Raw genomic sequence first — 20,965 nt, 5'->3', positions numbered from 1 at the left:
TGAGTCTGGCACAGAAACACCAGAGGATTCAGGTCCCCTTTCTCTGCTGGTGGATGAGAAGTGGGAGCTGTGTTTGAGCTCACCCCTATAACCCCAATCCCATCTCCTCAGGAGCTGCCTCCTGGCCCAGAGCCTCCATCAGCAGAAGCTGCTCTCCAATCTGGGCCTTGGGGAGCGATGTTCTGGATGTGGCAGCAGGACCCCAGCAGCAACAGGCTGCTGGCTTTTCCCATCTCTGTCTCACAGATTTCAACTGCATATTTTTAATGTAGGAACCATCCTTGTCCTGCCCATGGGTGTGGATACAGCTCCCACCACCAATTCCCACTGCTGGGGTCCTGCCAAGGCTGGGGGTCCTTGCTGGCTGCTGGGGTAACAATGAGGTCACTTCCAAGCAATGCTGCAGTGGGAAAGTGGGAACAGGGAGAAAGAAAAGGGATTAAAACCACCCCACTTACTGCTCATACTCCTCGGTGACCTCCTCCGTGTCTGACATCCCTGCTTCTCTGGCAGAGTTGGAGGCAGATTGGAAAAAGGGAGGGTTAGAAGTGAGATAAGGGCCAGCACAGCCTGTCCCTCAGCACCAGGCCAGGGGCACGGAATGCTGCTTCTCTCCAAGGCACTTGGAGCTTCCAGCTGTCCCCAGCCAGGATGTGACAGCGTTATCTCAGCAGAGATAAGGCTCCTGCCCCCCTCCTGTTCCAGGATCAAGCAGGAGGCAGGAGATTGGACACAGCCTCCTGTCACACTGAGAACTGTCAGGAGCCATGTCCAGGGCACTCAGCCCCCCTGGCCCAGCCCTCTCAGGGGCCGTGTTTGCTCAGGGGACAGGAAAATCACCCCATTGCAGTGTTCAGCTTGTTTTGGTCCTGACTATTCTTAGCTCAGGGACGACCCTTCCTCTCAGGTTTGCAGCCCTGCACCAGCACAAGGCCTCAGCAAACCCTCCCAGCCCATCCCTCCGAGTGTAGAAATGCTGGGAAAGGGACAGCCTGGGATCAGCGGGACCATTTCTACCCTGTTAGCTAAAAGGAATAATCTACAGCCTGGTTTAGTAATTTAGCCCTGGTTTTAGGGCTAAAACCTCTGCAGAAACAGCCTTTCATCTTCCCAGCACATCTGTCTCCCAGCTGTGCTCAGGAGGACTTTGCTCATCATCTCACCCCATTTGACCTTCACCCAGCACTGGGTGAGATCTGGAGCCACCAGCCCCATCCCTGGGCACCCCAGAGCACCCCAGAGCACCCCAGAGCACCCCAGAGCACCCCAGAGCCCCAGCCCAGCCCTGCCCCTGCTCGTGCCAGCCTCAGCAGGGCTGAGATGCCACAGGACACAGCAAGGCAGCTCTGGAAATAACTTGCATGTGCTGAAGCACCTGTTCTGAGAGCAGCAAGGCTCCCCTGCTCCTGCTGCCCCAGCTCTGGGAACAACTGCTCCTCTCTACATCTGTCGAGCATTTATTACCCGGGATGGGTGGGACAGGCCTCAGGAGTGTTTGTTCAGGATGCTGGATCCTGCCTTGGAATGCTCAGGCATGGGACAGGGCCATTCCAGGAGGGGAACCTTGGCATGACCAGGGCTCCAGAGGGTCTCTAATCTCACTGTTACTCACAAAGTGCTTTTTGGAGACAAATAAAGGCACAACTCAGCCCCCTCTGCACCGCCTGCTCCTGCCGTCACTGCTCCCTTTCCTGTGATGGCTGCAGGGCTGGGCTCTGCACCCCCTCCAGCAACATCCCCAGGATCACTGCTGCTCCAGGAACATCAGTTCCCACTTTTCCCCAGGCTCAGCATGCTCCTGCTGCCACAAGTTTGGCCAAATCATTTGTGTGGCCTCTGAGCAGCCAAGGCTTCATGACACGGGAGAAGAGGGTTCCCAGTCCCAGCAGTGTGAAAGCCTCTCCCTACATTCCCATTTTCCTTCTCCCTCAGTCACTGTTAGATCCCACAAAGCTGAGGGAACAGAACAAATCCAGCACTGTTAAGAGGGTGCACAAGAGAAAAAGTGGCTCAAGGAAATATTTATGTATCATCTGCACAGAAACACAAACCTTTTCATTAAAGCTTGGAAATCTTGATTTGGTAGAATTAGGAGAACCCAGCAGACATTACAGAGATAAAGAGGAAATATGCTCTGACTACAGCCAATCTCCCAGAATTTGCTGTGTATGAAACAATCCTCACACTCCTTGAAATCCCCCTATCCTTTATCTCAGGGCTGGCTGCTCACAGGCAGGCTCAGAGCAGGCACAGGAGCATCCCAAACCTAAGCCAGCCCTGGGCTGCCAGAGGCAGGGCCAGGCTGGCCATGGCATCACATCCCTGCTGTCTCCTGCAGGAACAGGGAACTGGAACATTTCCCTGAACCAGGGCAGCCAAAATCCACCTGAGCCACCTGAGCCACATCAAGGTGCCTCAAAAGACAAACTGCAAATATGCAAATGTGCTGGAGAGGGTCCTGATGGTTTATGCATGAGCATGGCTCCAAGGAATAAAACACCCAGGAGAGAGCGGCTGGGGGACACCCCAAACCCTGAGATGGTTCCCTCCCCTCCCTGGGCTGGATCCAGCACATCCCACCCCTCCCTGGGCTGGATCCAGAGCATCCCACCCCTCCTGGGGCTGGATCCAGCACATCCCACCCCTCCCTGGGCTGGATCCAGAGCATCCTACCCCTCCCTGGGCTGGATCCAGAGCATCCTACCCCTCCTGGGGCTGGATCCCGAGCATCCCACCCCTCCTGGGGTTGGATCCGGCACATCCCACCCCTCCCTGGGCTGGATCCAGAGCATCCTACCCCTCCCTGGGCTGGATCCAGAGCATCCCACCCCTCCTGGGGCTGGATCCAGCACATCCCACCCCTCCAGGTGCTGGATCCAGCACATCCCACCCCTCCTGATGCTGGATTCAGAGCATCCCACCCCTCCCAGGTCTGGATTCAGAACATCCCACCCCTCTTGGGGTTGGATCCAGAGCATCCCACCCCTCCCTGAGCTGCATCCAGTGCATCCCACCCCTCCTGGGGCTGGATCCAGCACATCCCTCCCCTCCCAGGTCTGGATCCAGCGCATCCCACCCCTCCCAGGTCTGGATCCAGCACATCCCATCCCTCCCAGGTCTGGATCCAGCACATCCCACCCCTCCTGGGGCTGGATCCTGAGCATCCCACCCCTCCTGGGGCTGGATCCAGCACATCTCACCCCTCCTGGGGTTGGATCCTGAGCATCCCACACCTCCAGGTGCTGGATCCAGCACATCCCACCCCTCCTGATGCTGGATTCAGAGCATCCCACCCCTCCCAGGTCTGGATCCAGCACATCCCACCCCTCCCAGGTCTGGATCCAGCACATCCCACCCCTCCCAGGTCTGGATCCAGCGCATCCCACCCCTCCCAGGTCTGGATCCAGCACATCCCACCCCTCCTGGGGCTGGATCCTGAGCATCCCATCCCACCTGGCACCCCCAGCCCTACCTGAGCTGCGGTGCTGCCGGGAGCTCGGGGAGCCGGCGGGTCTGGGGAAGGCTCTTTGTGGCAGGAGGCTTTAAGGGGGCTCCAGCGCCCACCCCGGGGCGGGCAGCGCCGCAGGAATGTGCCCGGCGCCCAGCGAGGAATGCAACACTTGTGAGCTGCTATTTCGGCAGCCACGGCCCTGGCCCCCTCTGCCGCTCCCCCTTCCCCCCCAGGAGCCCATATAAGCCCAAGCTATTGTGTGGCCTCAGAGATTTGCTATTTTAAACCCTCGGGCCGGCGATACGCGAGTGCCCGAGGGGCTGACACAAGCCAGCCCAGCTGTCACCGGGACCTGATAAAGCAGGAGCAGGGACCGACCCTGCCCGGAGCTCGGGATGCTGCAGCAGGGGATGGCTCTGGTTTTAACCTCCCAGGACACATTTGATTCGGGGTTTTCCCTTTTTTCCCCCTTGTCGGGAGAAGGGAAGTTTCCAGTCCCAGACCAGCAGCCCGTGACCAGCAGTGTCTTAGAAAGAGAAACTTTTATTAGAAAAAAAAAAAAAGCACAGAGAAAGCCAAGTCCTTTCCCAAGCCCTACAAGCAGGATCAGCCCCAGGGGCAGCAGCAGGTTCCCACGCTGGATTTGTCACCACAGTGGTGGCTCAAAGCACAACCCAAACCCAAAGAATGGCCCCAATAAGAGAGTTTGAGCCTTTTGTCCATGGTACCCTAAAGGCCTCAAGTGAGCATCCCCTGTCCCTGCTGGGGACATCCCACAGGGAATGCAGGATCAGGGGCTACACAGCAAAGGGCTCAGGAAGGCAGGAGGGAAATGGGGCCCAGCACAGGGCACTCAGCTCCATGACAAGCCCCACACGGGGCTGTGGCCACAGCCAGGGCCAGCTCACCCTCCCTGCATCACTGCATGAAGAGTCACTGCCTGCAGGGACAGGGACAAGGAGCAGTCTCTGGTTCAGCTGCGTGTGGAAGGAAGCCCCAGGGCCAAGCTCCCCCTTCTTCTGTGGGGCGCCTCAGAGCACTGGTGTGACTTCATGAACATCATCCTCTGCTTGGGTCACCCTGGCAGTGACAGCCTGGCCAGGGGGTGACACCGCCTGCCCCACCTGCCCCAGGCAGCAGGGACGGGCACGGTCCATGGAGGTGAGGCTGGAACTCCCTTGGCCAGGCAGGTTCTCGCCCCACTGACATCTTCCAGCTGCCAGGGCAGTGTGGGCAGTTCTGGGGCACGGGCAGAGATCAGGAACAGAACAGCAAAATGTGGTGGGCAAACAAGGCAGGAGTTTGTCTTCAGCATCTGTGGGGAGCCTGGTGGCCTGGACACCCCCAGACAGGCAGTGAGTGGGGACTGGGGGCACAGGGACACTCTGCCAGGCTTCTTCCTTCCCATCCCACAAGCAGAGGACCCCATGACCTGGTGCACCCACACGTGGCACAGGGGACTCGTGGCAGTGGCTTTTGGACGGTTGGGTAGGGCTGGGCTGTGATCTTTGGAGCAAACCAGTTTTTCCCAGATGGTTTGATACCACAGCTGGTATTACTGCAGCTGGAAAAGAAAGTGGGAACCACTGAGGCTGTGCCTGAGGCTGAAACCACCCCACCAGCAGCTGCTTTAACCAGGACAGTGGCTGTCCCCAGCAGGGGATGGGGCAGGATTAGTCCCCTAAATCCCATCACAGCCCACTTGCCTTCTCCTCCCAGAGCAGAGTCCTTCTCTCCCTTACAGATGCCTCCAGTTGTCCCCTCCTGATGACTCTCCAAAGTCACAGAGACCCCCCACGTCCCCTGTCCCCCATATCCTGCCTCTGTCCTGCCTCAGAGGATGCACCAGGGTTCAGAGCAGCTCCATAATTACCTTGGTGTCTCCAGAGGTGTCTCCAGGCTGCTTTATCCAGACATCTCTCTTTGCCAGGCTGTTGATTCTCCGGATTTCCTGCAAACAGGAGAGTCAAAAGTGACAGGAGAAACCTTTCTCCATGCATGGTGTGCAGCACTGCCTTGGTCTGACTGTATCCAAACCTTGAGGCACACACCAGCTTTGGGATCCTGGACCTGGGACACTCTCAAAGTCAAGTGCAGCTCCACAGGAGCAGAGCAGGGGCTATTGAAGGAGAAGTGATCGAGGAGCTGCAGGCTTTCCCCAGCAGGGGCTCCAGGAGCAAACCCTTTGCTGGCACAGCTGCCTGCTGCAGGCACATCTGGGCAGTGTTGATTGCCCAGCCCAGCCTGGACTCGCCTTCCCTGACTGCAGGGCTGGAGCTGCACCTCCTGGGCCAGCTGGCTGCCACGAGCAGTGGCCAAAGCCCTCCCTGTGTGAGCAGTGAGACCTGCCCAGGACCCGCTGAGCTCCTCCTTTCCGAGAACACCAAAGCACCCTGGGGCAAGCAGCTCTCTTGTCCCTCTCCTGCACACGTCAGGGAGTAGTCACAGTGACCAAGTGATGACCTCTGAGTCCCCTTGGCCAGGCACTTTGCACCCACAGCCACAAGACCCCCTATTTTTGGGGTCTGGTTTCATTCAGGGGTGCAGATGACTCCAGACATGCACCAGGACCTCTCCAAGCACACACAGGTCTCCAAGCCCCTCAGAGCTGAGGGGCCAAGCACACAGCTTCTCTCCCACTGGTGTCCAGGCAGAGCTGCTCATCCAGAGGAGATGGGACAGCAGAGATGGGATCATGCTGGGGTGCCGGGGTCAAGTACGTGTCCTGGGAAACCCTCCTGCTCCCTCCTCAACCCACCAAGGGGTGAGGAATCTGTCCCTGCTGTCTTAGGAGTTGTGGGCTCACAGTCAGGACACAGCAACAAGCAGAGCCCTGATATGTCATCATGGAGCTCTGAGGTCTCCAAACCTGCCTAAACTGCTCTCAAACCCTTCCATAGGTTCAGCCAAGGGTTCATCCCCGCTTCAACCCCACCCCGAGGAGCAGCACCGTGTCCTGTGGGGCTGCCTGGTCTCAGGGCCCTCACTTGAGCTTGACACAAGCTGGTACCTTGGTATTTTCCTCCTTGGCAGGCTCCTGAGCCCGGCTGATCCACAGATTAATGCGGGATGTCACTGATCCTGGGATCTTCAGGCTGTCCTGTGGCACAGAGAGGGACACTGGGGTTACAGCCCTCCCTGTGCACGAATGTAACCCAGTCCAGTCCCCAGGGCATGAGGATCCCGAGCAGAGCTGCAGGCACAGCCCAGCCCACACACTGCTGGCTCCATCCCAGCTCCTCAGATTGCAGCCCTGTGCCCAAACACAGCCCTGGCACCCAGCGCCAGCCCAGCCCTGCTCAGCCTGCCAGCCTGAGCCCGAGAGGGCAAGATTTGTCCCAAAGGCACAGCACAGAGCCACTGGGAGCTGAGCCCAGGGCAGCTCCTGCCTCACCTTCCTCACCACCGCTGCCTCTGCCTTGCCGGGAGCGCTGCCCTCGAAGAAGTTGCGCTTGCTCGCCACCCCCTCCGAGGAGAGCAGGCGACTCTTGTGGACAGGCACGGAGGATTTCACCCCCTCTGAGCGCTGGGGGAGAGAGGGGCATCAGCAGGGCCGTGCTGTACCCCGAGGGATGAGCAGCAAAGTCGGGGTCACACCCTGAGCCCCTTGGGGTCTGGTCCCCCCCACCATCACCAGCTCACAGCCCTGTGCACTGTTTCCCCCAGTGGACCCCTGCATCCCCAGGCCCTCCCCAAAGGCCATCCCCTCCCTGCAGGGCCATGCAGCATCCCCAGACCCTCCCCAAAGGCCATCCCCTCTCTGCAGGGCCATGCAGCATCCCCAGACCCTCCCCAAAGGCCATCCCCTCCCTGCAGGGCCATGCAGCATCCCTAGACCCTCCCCAAGGGTCCCTGCTCCTAAAACCCTGAGGCCAATCCCTTTTCCTGCCTGGGACCATCTCCATCCCCATCAGCTCCGGTATTTGGGGCAGGCTCAGGCCCTCCCCTCCCCACTCGGCTTCAGCCCACCCCTCTCTGTCTCTCCACACATCTCTCCCACCCCTGCCTGGCTCTGCCAAGGGCCTCTGGTACCTGCACAGCCGAGTTGTATTTTTCCAGCTTCTCCCCAATGGTGCTGTTGCTGCCTGGGATCCTCAGGCTCGCACTGGTGAAGAAGAGAAGAGCTGAAACCCCTCAGGATCTCCTGGGACCCAGCCAATCATCCTGGGGAGCAGGAGAAGGCTCTGTCCCCACTCCTGCATCTATCTGCCAGGTAAAGCGAGCAGTCCATTCCCTGCTGCTGACTGAGATCTCTGCGTGTCACCACCTTCCCAGAGCCACACTGGAACACTGAAACATCTCAGAGCTCCTCAGCCTGCCCTGGCTTCAGCTCTGCCAGCTCTGAACTGCATCGCCCCCAGTGTCAGTGTGCACCTGCCCAGAGGGGTGGAGGATCCCTTGATCTGGTCACCAAAGCCAGATCTGGCTGCTCATGGACCTGTTTTGATTTCCCCATGGACAGGAGCTGTGCAGACACAAGCACCAACACGGACCTACGTGACTCAGGAGACACTGGGGGCTTGCTGGGGGCTATTGAAGCAATCTGGGAGAGTGGAGAATATTCCTGCCCATGGCAGGGGGTGGAATGAGATCTTCAGGGTCCCTTGGAACCCAAACCTTTCTGTGATTCCAGGATCTCATTCAGATGCAAGCTGCACGTTGGACATTGTCCCCTGCCAAGTCCAGCACCCTGGGGACCAATGTCCAGCAGATCTGTGCCAGGCCAGTCAGGCCCCATCACCTCCTCCTCCTCCCTTGGAAAACAAAGGATGGCGATTCCTGCCCAGCAGGACCAAAAAAAGCAACATGAGAGGTGCTGACCTCCTTGTGAGAGGGCTTGGGCTCTCTTCTTTCTGCTTCCTGGAGATGATCTGGAAGAGACAAGGAGAGGAAATCCTGCAGTGAACTTTGGTTCTCCAAGATAAGCATGGGAGGTGCTATCTCACTGATCTGCCCCAGGAAAGATCCATTTGCACCCACACCAAAACTTATCTCGTATCTCAAAGCTCCCCAGACTGTAGACACTTTATGGTGATAACAGTTTTATTCCCAATAAAGCCTCATGTTAGTCACTCAAGTGTAGCCAGTCAGCCCTGACTCAAACAGGGAGGATCTTGACAGCTCCTGGTTTTCCCAGCCTCTTCAATCACTTTATTCCAGAGATCTCTTTTGAAATGAAATATATTCTCAGACTGTAACATGGCATGAGAGGGAGAATGGGTGTTATTTTTATCCTGTGCTTTCACAGAAGACTGGAAAGGCTGGAAGGTGGATGGTAATTCCTGTGGCTCTGGAAATTCTGAGGACAATGAGCTGCCTGTGTTCTCATCCCTTCCCCTGAGTTTTCTAGCCAGCACAAGGTGTATGAACTGGACATGCTCACCCCACACACCTTCAGCCAGACATGGAGAAGGAAAACAGGGGGAAGAGGGAAGCAGAACTGCCCAGAGCAAGGGTAAACTGTGAACACACTTCTGAGAACAGGTTCTGCCCACATAATCCAGAGGCCAAAGCAATCCTTCCTTCCCCCCAGCCTCCACTGGGCAATAGAATTCTTTCCCCAGCTGCTTCAGCTCTTACCCTAAAGGAGACAGTTCTTGGGCTGGCCCGTCGGATGGAGCTGCTGAAGGTGATGTGAGTTGGAGAAGGGTCTGGCTTTTCTGCAGGCTCATCTCGGGGAGGGAACTCCTGGATTACCTGCTTTGAGGGGTTCCTGGATGGCTGCTAAGGAAAAAGGAGACCTCAGATGCATCCCAGGAGAGAGAGAAGATGGAGGTGCAGGAGCTGAGCAGTCAGGGTGGGAACTGGGCTGGAGGTGGGAGTTTGAGATCAAAATCCTCCAAACCTTTCCTGTCTCAGTTGGACACACAGAGTCCCAAACAGCCCTCCAGTGCCACCACGATGACAACCAGAGAGACTTGATGGAGAAGGCGATCAGGACAGCACAGACCAGGGAGGGGAAGGAGGTGCTGGGACCCTGTCCACCACCTCGTGGTTTGCAGCTCTCAGAAAAACCTCCCCCAGAGTCCTTCAGGTCCCATTTCCCTCCTGGTACTTTTGGGCTGTCCCTCTCTCTGCTCCTCCCTAGGCCTGGTACCTCCTCCATTCCTGCTCACCTGCTGCTCTGGAGATGAGGTGACAGCCGAGGTTTTCTCTTCTGTGCTCCGGTTTCCCACCCTGGTGAGGATCTTCACCTCCCGCAGCCGGCAGCTTCCCACCTCGGGTGGCTCCTTCCTCTGCTCCCCCCGAGGAGTCCACACTCCCTGCTCCTTGTCCTGGAGCCGTGCCCTCACCATCCCCTTCCTCTCAGAGGCTGGCTCCAGGTTCTTGTCTCCTGCTGGGTCCCCTCTGCCCTTGGCTGGCTCCTGGCCCTGCTCTGCAGCCCGGCCGCTCTCCTGCCTCCTGCGGGGCTGCGCTCCTGCCTCCGGGCAGCTTCCTCCCACCCCGGGCTCCTTCTGCTCCGGCTCCTGCCTCAGCTTCTCAGACACGGCTGGGAGACACCTCGTCCTTCTCCCTTCTTGTGTCTTCAGCACCTCCGAGAGCTTCTGCTCCTCCCCATCCTCCAGGGACTGCAGCTTCACCAGGGACGGAGGCCTAGGGACAGCGACAATATGGAATGACAGCTTCAGAACCTGGGGCTAGAGGGGTGGATTTCATGCAGCAAGTGAGGCAAAAGGCTCTGGGGAGGGGCACAAAAATCCCACTGACATCCTGGAGTCCTCCCTGCAGACCAGGGCTCTCATCCCCATCACCCCAGCTCAGCTGAGAAAAACAATGGATTCAAAATCTTCTTTTCCTTTTGACATAGAGATGAATCATTTCCGCAGCCCCATCCAGGACACCAGCACCCAGCAAGTCCTGTGCCAAGGAGGTCCAGGCTCAGGGCAGTGTGCTGGGGCTGCTGCTGGGTAAGAGGTGCAGCTGTGACTCTTCACCAGAATAGGAAAAATCCCACCAACTTTAAGTGGGAAATGTTGGTTGGGATTCAATCTGCTGTGCAGATCCACGCATGGTACCAAGACAAACTGTGAAAAGCTGTTTCTCTCCCTGTGCAAACAGGCACAAGGTCTGGCAGGCTGTGTCTGCACACTCCCAGGATTGGGAAGGAGATGGGATAACACTTGTCCTCCTCCTGAGCTTCAATCACCACATGGGCAGCCTGTGTCAGCACCAGGGAAGAGGAATTTGTCCTTCCCAGCTGGTTCATTTTAGTCATGTCCAGCCCCCACCCAACCCAAGGGTCCTAACTCCATCCTGTCTGAAACACAGGAGCACCTCTGGAGTGGGACTCTCACTGTGGACACAAACCAGTAAATACTGGACACTGCCAGGATCAGAGAGTGGGGCAGGTTGTGTAAGGCAGCCTGGTCCCAGGGCACCTCCAAATGCCAGCTCCCTGCAGCCAGGGACTTTGGAAGCACCACTGGGAAGCCCTTGGGTCAGATCCCAGCTTCAGCCAAGGTCCCACAGCGTCACTGTGAGGTTCAGAGGGGCAGCACAGGCAGCCAGACTCTGCCTGCTCTGCTCTCCTGCCCTGCAGAGCTGAGCAGCCCCTTCCTGCTGCAGATCCCACCTGCAGCCCCCAGCAGGGCTCAGCCCTGGCACCAGCCCTGTCCCAGCACTCCTGGGCCATGGGGAGCCCACCCAAAACATCCTCACCCTGTGTTGCTCGTCTGGAGCCCAACCAACACATCCCCCTTGTCCTCCTGGGGAGCCCACCCAACACATCCCCCTGTGCTCCTCCTCTGGAGCCAACCCAACACATCCCACCCTTGTCCTCCTGGGGAGCCCATCCCAGCCCACCCAACACATCCCACCCTGTGCTCCTCCTGGGGAGCCCATCCCTCCTCCCAAGGGCTGTTGGTTGGAGCACAGCTCTTCCCACAGCTGAGCCCAGCCAGGAGACATTCCCACCACCTGCAGCAGCTGCCAGGGCTCGGTGTCAGGGGCCAGTGTGGACCCACAGACCTGCTGGAAGCTGGGCTGGTGTCTTTGGCAGGGCTGGCAGGTTCCTCATCCATGGATGTGGAGGACAGAAGGTTCCGGTGCCTTCGCCGGCGCTCTCTCTGCTGCTCCTCCTCATCCTCCAGGGTCCTCTGCCTGGCCAGGCTGTTTGGGAGAAAACATGAGTGTGGTAGTGCACATTTCTGGGCTGTGTCCTGCACGAGGCCCTGCTGCCACACAAGAACTGCTGTACCCTGGGCAAGGCCAAGGGGCTGCCAGGAGTCACCTTGCTGGAGGGGAGCGAGGCCAGCACAAGCCAAGTGTCCCAAACGAGTGCTCTCACTCCACCCAGCTGATGCAGGCCCTTCCCAAAGCAAGCACTTGACTTCCCAACTCCTAATTTCTCCTGCTGGGGGGAATGCTCATTTTCTAGAAATCCCTATGTATGTATAACACAGGATATTGAACCTGTAACTCAGCCAGAGCAGAAGCCTTGAGCTGCCACACAGACCTCAACCACACAGACTGGAGGGGTGACCACTATGGCACAAAATTCTAGGCCAAAACCAGGTTGTGGGAATGGCAATTTAATTTTTATAGAGCAAAAATTCTCAGACACAAAAGTATCAGAGGCTGAAGGCAGCTGCTGAGAGGTTTTGCCTGGGGATGGGGCTAGCAGGGCTCCTCTTCCCTCCTGCATGTGCCTGGACAGGGAATTGTTTATAATCACAGACTGAGCCAAAAAGACAAAGTTTGGAATCATCTTTGACCATTTTAATTTTGCACAAGCCAAACTTGAATTGTTTTTGTTTGTTTTGTTTTGTTTTGTTTTAATAAAACAACACTCAGAATAAAAAGTAGTCTGGAAAACACCAGCTCTGCCATCCTTTCCCTGTGCCGAACCTGCCCACCTTCTGTGCTGGTGCATGGACTGTGATGGAAATATTTTTATTGGCTGGGTGGAGCTTTTCAGAGCCAGGTCCATCACCCCCAACATAAACCCTCGATCAGCCACAAACACTGCAGGGAATACCATGGAGCTCCAGGCACCCCAACAGAGCCTCCTTGCGCAGGATCCATCCCAGGACCTCATCCCAGCTCCTTATCCCAGGATCTTAACCCAGGACCTCATCCCAGCTCCTCATCCCAGGATCTTAACCCAGCTCCTCATCCCAGCTCCTCATCCCAGCTCCTCATCCCAGGATCTTAACCCAGGACCTCATCCCAGGATCTCATCCCAACTCCTCACCCCACCTCCTCATCCCAGCTCCTCATCCCAGTTCCTCATCCCAGGATCTCATCCCAGGATCTCATCCCAGGATCTCATCCCAGCTCCATCCAGTGTCAGCCCTGCTCAGGCCCTGTCCCCAGTTTGACTTTTAGCGACAGTCAGAGTGGCAGGGCCGCGTTACAGCGAGGGCTCGCGGCTGGCTCGAGGTTACTGAGTAATCCCAGCCTGTGATAAATTAAACCTCTTTACCCCCTGCCAGCGTTTGAGTTTCTGTTCTTCCTGCTCGGGGCAGGGGGAGCGGGGCCAGGGCAGGGCAGTGCCCGCTGCTGCTGCCCTTCCCTCCCACAGCACAGCCGGGAGCTCCGGGTGCTCCGCGTTCCAAACCGGGAGAGATCGGCTGGGGAAGGCTGGGAAGTGCCCAGGGAAGGTTCAGGTTCTCCAGGTGTGCCCCCTCCATGTGCCAAGGCTGGGAAGTGCCCAGGGAAGGTTCAGGCTCTCCAGGTATGCCCCCTCCATGTGCCAAGGCTGGGAAGTGCCCAGGGAAGGTTCAGGCTCTCCAGGTGTGCCCCCTCCGTGTGCGCAGCCCGCACAGAGACCCCGGCACAAACACTGTGGGGATGCAGATCCTGGTGCCTCTGCACCCCTGTGCTCTGCTCAGCACTGAGCAATAACGCTCAGCATGACGGGCACTTCTTGCATTTTACAGTCTCCCTCCAAGTGAAAAGGGATTTTCCTGCTCTGAGGCAGCACAAATCCTGGCACTACCCACAAAACTGCCTCCTCGTTATTTCTAATTAAGCCATGCACCCATCAGGCTATGGATTTCCTCTGCCAATCTTCCCCTCCTCTTTTCAAAGAGGGATTTATTTTTCACTGTCTTACATTTTTTAACACAAAGACATGAGTAAGAACTTTGGTGAGTGTCCCTGCCTTGTCCCTCCTGCCCTGTCAATGATTAATACAGAGATTTCTGACATTTCTGCTCTCTCAGTGCTGCCTCATCTCAGGAGAGCTCAGGAAATGTCTTCTGGGGTGCAGGACCCAGCTGGGCTCAGAGGAGATGGATCTGGATGGGGCTGGAATGGCTCCTGGATCTGTCCCACCCTTGGCAGAGGCAGCTGAGAGCTGCTGGCCTCCGAGCAGTGGGGTCTCCACTAAAATAAGGAAGTTTTTCGCAGTGAGAGTGGTGAGGCCCAGGGTGCCCAGAGAAGCTGTGGCTGCCTCTGGATCCTTGGAAACATCCAAGACTGGACAGGGCTTAGAGAGCAACCTGGGATAGTGAAAGGTGTCCCTGCCTGAGGCATGGGGTGGAATGGGATAAGCTTTAAGGTCCCTTCCCACCCAAACCTTTCTGGGATTCTATGAAATGCCCATTTTTACACCCAGTACTAAGATTTGGTCTCAGAACTGTAACATCCACTGGGGCCAGAATTCCTGCTCTGATTTGTGGGACACCGTGGCTCTCTCTCCGTTTCCATCACGGCTCCTGCACAGCCAAGGCTGCCCTGGGGTCTGCAGGTGGTCAGGGCTGATCTCATCGTGCTCCAGGTCCCCTGACCCACCCTGGGATCCTCCTCTACTCTGGATCACTCTTTGGGAAGCTGCAGGAATTGCTCAGGGATTGCTCAGTGACTGAATCAGGCCTTGCTCAGCACAGCACGGGCTGCAGTCAGGGCAGAGCAGGACACACACACCCAGGGGTTGCCTGGCCATGGGGGGACTGGAGATGCCCCCAGCCAGCTCAAAGCAGGTCTGGACGCACAGCCCAGACAGTTTGTTCCCCAAGGAAAGGCAAAACAGACCCAAAATGTACCCAGCACAGGGCGAGAACGCTTATCCAGGTAATGCTCCTGTGCCTGGCTCAGCTTCCCCAGGCAGCAGAAACAAAACCTCCTGTAACCTTGCCCAGGCACAAGAAGCTCTCGGTGGGGCTGGCATTCACCTCTGCCAACAACAAACACTCCCAGGGCACTTGCCCATCGTGCCCAAGCCCCTTTGGCCACCAGCAGCCCACCCTCTCCTCTCCCTGCCGGCGGTGGAAGGGGTTAAGCATTAACCCACAGCACTTACCTGGACAGATCGGACCAGTTCCTCCTGCTAAGGGACATTTTCGCTTCCTGGGTGTTTCAGAGAGCCCCCAGAAGCCGAGCAGGCATCCAGAGCCAGCGGGGATCAGCGCTGCCCCGAGATTCTGCTCCCCGAGGACGGAGAGAAGGAGAAACTCCCTGCAAGGTTATTTCCCTGTGCACCTTCACCCTGCCTGCCACCCTGTCCCCAGCAGCTGCATCACATGGCTCCTTATCTACCTGACACAGGCTGTGATTTGTGTGCCACAGCCGCCCTGCCCAGCAGTGCCACGCAAAACCAGAGCCCTCCTCTGTGCCAGGCTCCGAGCCGGGAGCCGCAGCTCAGGCCATCCACGTCTCCCAGGCTTTGGGAGACAACTCCCTGCAGAGAACCAGTTCTACCAGCCACAATCCACCAGTCAACAGCTGCTGCAGCCCGGCGGAGGAGGTGAATTTCCCCGGGTGAGTGGGAGGAGGTTGGCTCCCGGGGATCCAAAACAGTCATTAAAACACCTCCGGCTGGGCGCAGTCCAGCCCTTTCCAAAGAGCTTGGGAGGGTCCCCTGCTCCTTCCAGCCCTTCCTGGAGGTCTCGGATGGAGCTGTCAAAGGCTCCCCTTATCTCTCTTACGAGCCTTGCTGCAGCAGTGAGCACTCCCAGTTTTGGGGAGGGGGCTGGAGCATGGGGGTACCCAGTTTTTGTGTGCCAGAGAGGCCGTGTGCCCGGGCTCACCCCACACCTGGACCAGCCATCAAACCCATCCTTCCCTCTGGCGATGCCCTGAGACCCCTACCCTTCCACAGGGCAGGTGCAAAGCCACGGCAGTGCTGCCTTTAGTGGGGATGGGATTTGTCTTAGGGGCAGGTGGAGGGCCCAGGCACAGCAGAACTGAGTCCCAGCCTGGATTTTCCCACAGCATGGCCCAGTGCTCCCCCTGCTTGGGCAGCCAGGCACTATTCCCTGCAGGAAATGTCATCCAGGACCCCCTGAGGACCTCTGCTCCCAGTGAGATCATCCAGGACCTCTGGGCCCAGTGAGATCCATCCCTGCACCAGCCCGAGGAACTGGTTGTGAGGCTGGGCTGGCCCTGAACGCCTCCAGCCCACAGGGGTGTGCCATGACCTGAGCAGCAATTTTAATCAAAGGCTCCTGATTAAAATCCCATTTCTAGGAGATAGCCCTGTCAAACGAGCCGCCTGCTCCAAGCAGGGCTCGCCTCTCTTCTCCTCTTTCTTCTTGCAGCAATCAGTCGTCTTTCAAGTGTTTTCATATACACAGAGAATTCAGTCAGTTATGGCATAAGGGAAAAAAATTACTTAAATAACCTTGCAAGCATCCTGCTAATTGCTGACAGACTATATATAGCAGTCCAGCATCAGCAGCTCCTCTAGAGCAATAAAAGCTCTGTGATTAATGCACGGCAAGCACGGCGCTCACAAAACTCATTGCCAAAGGATAGCACTGGAGCACAGGACTTAGCAGGGTTTTCCAAAGGATTAGATTGAACGTGGCAGTGAAAGAACACCCCCAGCTAGGATCTACACAGCAAAGGAATAGAAAACCTCCCAGTCTGCAATTCCTCTGGTTATTAAGTTGAAGAAACTCTAGACGGGCATTTAGTGCCTGGGGATTAGGCAGAGGATGAGCCTGGCTGACACTCGCCCCCTCGCTGACACTCACCCCTTCCCAACAGTTGCTCCTTCCCAGGGCTTTATTTGCAGCTCAGAAACCTTTGGAGCTGAACAGAGTTTCCTCTTTATTCGAGATTCCTCAGAGGGTTTCTCCTCCGTGGGTTTGCCCCATTTCCCTCAAACCCAGGAAAACGGTCAGTGGAGAAAATATCCTTCAGCAGGAATTCCCAGGGGCTGTTCCCCACTGCTGGAAATCCCCTCCTTTATCTCAGCTCCTGCTGGCACAAAGCATTCACCTCTCATGTCTGGAGGTCTTTGCTGCCTTGGAGCTCCTCTTCTCCCTGATGTTCCTCACATCTTTTCATGTCCACCATAACCCCAAAATTTCACTTCCAAGGAGGTAAAGCCAGCCCAGAGCCCCTCATCTCACAGATGAAATCATGCTGGAGTTTTTCCATTTGTCACTTCGTACCCCTCTAAACCTCCTTTGCTACTTTATCCCCAAACTCCAAGTGCTGCCAGATCTTTCTGAATGTCTGCATCACCAGTCTTCCCCTCTGCTGATCAAAATCTTCCCCTCCTCTGTGACAAAATCGCAGGAATTATCAGCAGTTTATCTCACTACTGTTTTCTCTTTGCTGGTTGAATATTTAGCTCTGTTTGGACTTTCCCTCTGAGCTGTGCTTGACCTTAAGGTCCTTGCTTCTGGAAACCCAGGCAAATGCTTGTCTCCCAGGTCACCCTTATCCACAGGCTCATTGATGTCCTCAGCAAACAACAGCCAGACCAGATTTCCTTTAACAGAGCTATTTAGGCCACCCTGAGCTCACCCTCAGAGCACAGGCCACGCTGCAGGTCCCCAGAGCCAGGGGTGATGAAATCAGGCAGAGAGATGAATCTGTGAGGGGAGGGATGGCCAGAGAAGCAGTCTGATGTTTATCCAGACCCTCTTCATCCTTTAGGCTGTCCCATCTGCTGTTCCAGCCCCACAGCCCCGAGGGGAAGGCTCAGTGCTCGTGGCCGAGGGAGCAGAGCTGCAGGATGTGCTGTGAGCAGAGAAGCTCCAGGGACAAGCCCTTCTCCCCTGCTCAGCCCAGGGGAGCTGCACCTGCCCGAGGAGGAGCCCAGAGCTTCCCCTGGTATGATCAGCAGAACTCATTAATGCCCTCTAAGGAGCTGGACCGGTTTCAACAGGGCTGGTTTTTCCCTTGGGAAGAGTGTTCTGTGTCTCATCACAGCGTAGAGCCTGTTTCTTTGGCTACAGGGTGGTGGAGAGCTCCCAGTTTCCACAGCTGTGTTGGAATAATGGCATTTCTCAGCTTCTCCAGGGTCCAGCCGTGAATCCTCCACCTCCATCCCTTGTGCTGTGCTGGTCCCTCAGCCTCAGCTGTCTCCCTGTCTCCTGAGGCTCATCCCTGCTGCCCTGCCATGATGGAGCAGCATTTGCTTTCCAGGCTTCCCTCCTGCGCTGGGACGTGGGGCTCCATGACCAGGAGAAGGGGTTTCCACTCTTGCTCGGCTCCATCCCAGCACTGCAGTGGTGCCACAGCTCCCAGAGGTCCCACCAGCATTTGAAAGCTCTGGGAAGAGCTGGAGGTCTCCCTGCATCCCTGGGATGGTGCTCTGCAGGCCCTGGAATGGTCCAGGGCTCTCCTTCCCCCTAAAATGTATTCAGCTTTTGGGGGGATGTGTGTGATGGTACAGAGGGCTCTGTAGAAGGGTCTGGAACTGGTGCTTGCTCAGAAGTTGAACCAAGCCTGATCACAGCCTTTTCTAGGAAAGGAAATATTCTTAGGAAAGGAATATCCAGTGTCTGAACTGCTTGGCAGCAGCTACCAGAGGGTTTATTTTCCTTTAGAATTTAGCTTTTTATTAAAAAAAAGGAGAAATCTTGCGTTGGATGGTGCCTCACTGTCCTTCAGGCTCCCACTCCATTCCCTGCAGACTGGCCTCCTCATCAGATGCCTCCCTGTTACACTCCAGATCTAATGATGGCAAACATCCCCAAAAGTGACATCTGTGCAAACTTCAGGTGCTGGACAGGCCTGGCCTGGCTCCCTGGCAGCAGCTCTGTGACCACTGCACCCTCAGAGCACAGAGTGACAGAATGCCAGGGTGGCTGGGGCTGAGGGGACCTCTGGGAACCAGCCAGTCCAAGCCCCTGCCCAGGCAGGGTCACCTGGAGCAGGGGACACAGGGACACGTCCAGGTGGGTTTGGGGATGTCTCTGGAGAGGGACACTCCACACTCTCCTTGGGCAGCTGTCCCAGAGCTCTGCCCCCTCCAAGGAGTGAAGTTCTTGCTCCTGTTGAGGTTGAACTTGTTGTTTCAGTTTGTGGCCATTGTTCCTTGTCCTGTCCCTGAACTGGTTGTGATTCCTGAGGAATCTCTGAGCAGATGAAATCATGCTGGAATTTTTCCATTTGTCCATTTGTGTGAGGGACAGGGGGCTCAGACTCAGCAAGGGAAGCTGGACAAGAGGGACATGCCCTGCTCACCCTGAGCCCTGCTCCTTCCTGCAGCTGCAGCACCTGGGCCTGGGAGGCTCCCAAAGGGGAAAATCCCTTCCTGGTTTTGCCACAGGGGACACAGGGCACACAGGACACACAGGGGACACAGGGGACACACAGGGACACAGGGGACACAGGGGACACACGGGACACACAGGGGACACACAGGGGACACAGGGGACACACAGGGGATACACAGGAGACACAGGGGACACACAGGGGACACAGGGGACACACAGGGGACACACAGGGGACACAGGACACACAGGAGACACAGGGGACACACAGGGGACACAGGGGACACACAGGGGACACAGGACACACAGGACCAGCTGTGACTGTCCCAGGGGTGACAGGGGGTTGTACCATGGCCCTGCTGTGGGGGCAGCAGAGCCCTCAGGGGTCCCGGGGTGATGTTTCACCTTCACCTGCAGCCATCTGCAGAGGCCATGGAATGAACTTCACCACTGACCTTTCTCCATCCTCCCTTGGCAGCTCCAGCCTCCAGAGGAGCTGCGAACATTCAGGGAAACATTCAGGGAACCATTCAGGGAAATATCTGGGCACAGTTCAGGTGTCTCTGAGCATCACTGGTCACACAGCCCCTCTAACTTGGAAGGGACCACGTTACAACCAACAAGGAAGGAGGTTTTTGGATGTCTGTGTCCTGATGATATGATTTTTCCTACTGTCCAATTTAATTTGAGTAATTTTAAGGTTCTAGTGCTTTTCTTTGCTTTCTTTTGGGGGCTGCAGTGGAGCAGACTGCAGGACAGTGAGGCCTGGGCTCTGCTCAGCTCATGGAGACAGGGCCAAGCTTCAGTTCCTCTAGAAAGAGTCCCAGTGACTCCTCCACCATCAGTGTCTCTCCCTCAGCTTGGCCTTGTGAGTCCCCCGCTGGGGCTGAATTTTCAGTAAAAATGTACTGGAGGGTTCCTTTGTAATTCAGTGAGCACAAACTGAGGTTGTTGTCACCTGGGAGGGAAACACCCGTGGGACTGCAGAGGGTGAGGAGAGCCAGGTGAAAGGCTCAGCCTTCCCCTTTGCCTTGGGGAGATCTGGGATCCCAGCTGCTCAAGGACCACAGGAGCGGCTCCAGAGCAGGGACAGAGAGGAAGAATTGGATCCCAGCTCCTGATCCAACCAGGAGAGCTCAGAGCTGACTGTTGCATCTTCCCCTGGAGATTCAGTCCCACTGAAAGAGCTCTTCCCCCCCTGCCCTGCACTTCTTCTGTGTTCCTAATAAATCTGAAATCTGTAAAGCTTTGTTTGCACATGTCAGTGTGTTTTGCCACCAGAGAGGGATGAAAATGGGACCCAGTGACTGGGGAACATTCTACCTTGAAAAAGAAGGGAATCTTGAGGGAAAAGTTCTGGGTGTGGGTTTTTCTCTCCCCCCTCAAAAACACAGGGCTGTCCCACAAAGCCACCTGTAGCCATGACAAGGGCATGTGAGCCCTGGGACCTTGCTGAGCACACCTGGCTGCTTTTGGGGCTGCAGAATCACCCTGGGGATCCCCTAGGCTTGGCTCTGCAGCAGTTTTGGGTGAGCAGGATCTGAGGGTAAGCTGGGGACAGGTACAGACACAGGGACAGACACAGGGACAGACACAGGGACAGCCTGAGTGGGCAGCATTGAGCAGGGCCTGGTGAACAGCACCCCTCATGGCCTTTCATCTCCCTTCCATCCCTCCCCACCCCACAAACTCCACCCCTTTTTTTAATTACCAAATTAGCATAATTGCACTAAACTGGAGAACTGTTCTCAGCCCCTGCTGTGCCATTTTCTGCTTCTGTTCCAGGCCTGAAGAAGGCTTTGTTTCCATGAAACCTCTCTTGCATTTTCCAGCTCTACCAGTTGGTCAGGTCACAGTTATTAACTTTCCCTGCACATCTTTCTTCCTCTGCCAGGATCTGTGTGAGTTCCCTCTGGGGATTCCCGGAGAGATCCCAGGATCTCAGACCTGGGCACTGCTCCCACCTGGGCCCTGAGCTTGGAGGGTGAGCTGCTTCTCCCCCAAACCTTCTGCCTGCAGTGTGGGGCAGGCACGGCAGAGCCTGGGCTCTCATCACAAACCATCCCTGGTCACCTCTGGGAGCTGTTACCAGCGCTGTCCAGGACAGAGACACTTC

General features: G+C 56.6%; 1 protein-coding gene across 2 annotated transcripts; it reads right to left on the bottom strand.

The window, feature by feature from the left end:
- Window positions 1-3,974: 3,974 nt before the first annotated feature.
- Window positions 3,975-15,338, bottom strand: LAD1 (ladinin 1). 2 transcript variants are annotated; one of them, XM_023942118.2, is made up of 10 exons: window positions 14,697-15,338; window positions 11,420-11,560; window positions 9,568-10,045; window positions 9,032-9,175; window positions 8,273-8,322; window positions 7,484-7,556; window positions 6,846-6,977; window positions 6,462-6,551; window positions 5,325-5,402; window positions 3,975-5,015 (listed from the first exon to the last, which is right to left on the bottom strand). In XM_023942118.2, exons 1-10 carry the CDS (start codon window positions 14,732-14,734, stop codon window positions 5,007-5,009), a joined length of 1,233 nt encoding a protein of 410 aa, XP_023797886.1. In that variant the 5' UTR covers window positions 14,735-15,338; the 3' UTR covers window positions 3,975-5,006. The 2 variants fall into 2 exon arrangements, with proteins under 2 accessions (XP_023797886.1, XP_023797887.1); XM_023942119.2 differs by having other exon boundaries at window positions 9,032-9,172; window positions 14,697-15,125.
- Between the last annotated feature and the right edge of the window lie 5,627 nt (window positions 15,339-20,965).

This window comes from Cyanistes caeruleus, chromosome 24 (genome assembly GCF_971803275.1).
Source record: "Cyanistes caeruleus chromosome 24, bCyaCae1.hap1.1, whole genome shotgun sequence".
NCBI classification, from domain to species: Eukaryota; Metazoa; Chordata; class Aves; order Passeriformes; family Paridae; genus Cyanistes; species Cyanistes caeruleus.
This window is presented reverse-complemented; position numbering and strand designations above follow the sequence as displayed.

Bases quoted from the DNA above. Each gene is read 5' to 3' on its own strand.
- LAD1 (XM_023942118.2), bottom strand. From the start codon at position 14,734: ATGTCCCTTAGCAGGAGGAACTGGTCCGATCTGTCCAG. The intron at 11,561-14,696 runs GTAAGTGCTGTG...TCTCCCAAACAG, and splicing joins AACTGGTCCGATCTGTCCAG to CCTGGCCAGGCAGAGGACCC. The intron at 6,552-6,845 runs GTGAGGCAGGAG...TCTGTGCCACAG, and splicing joins AGGCAGCGGTGGTGAGGAAG to GACAGCCTGAAGATCCCAGG.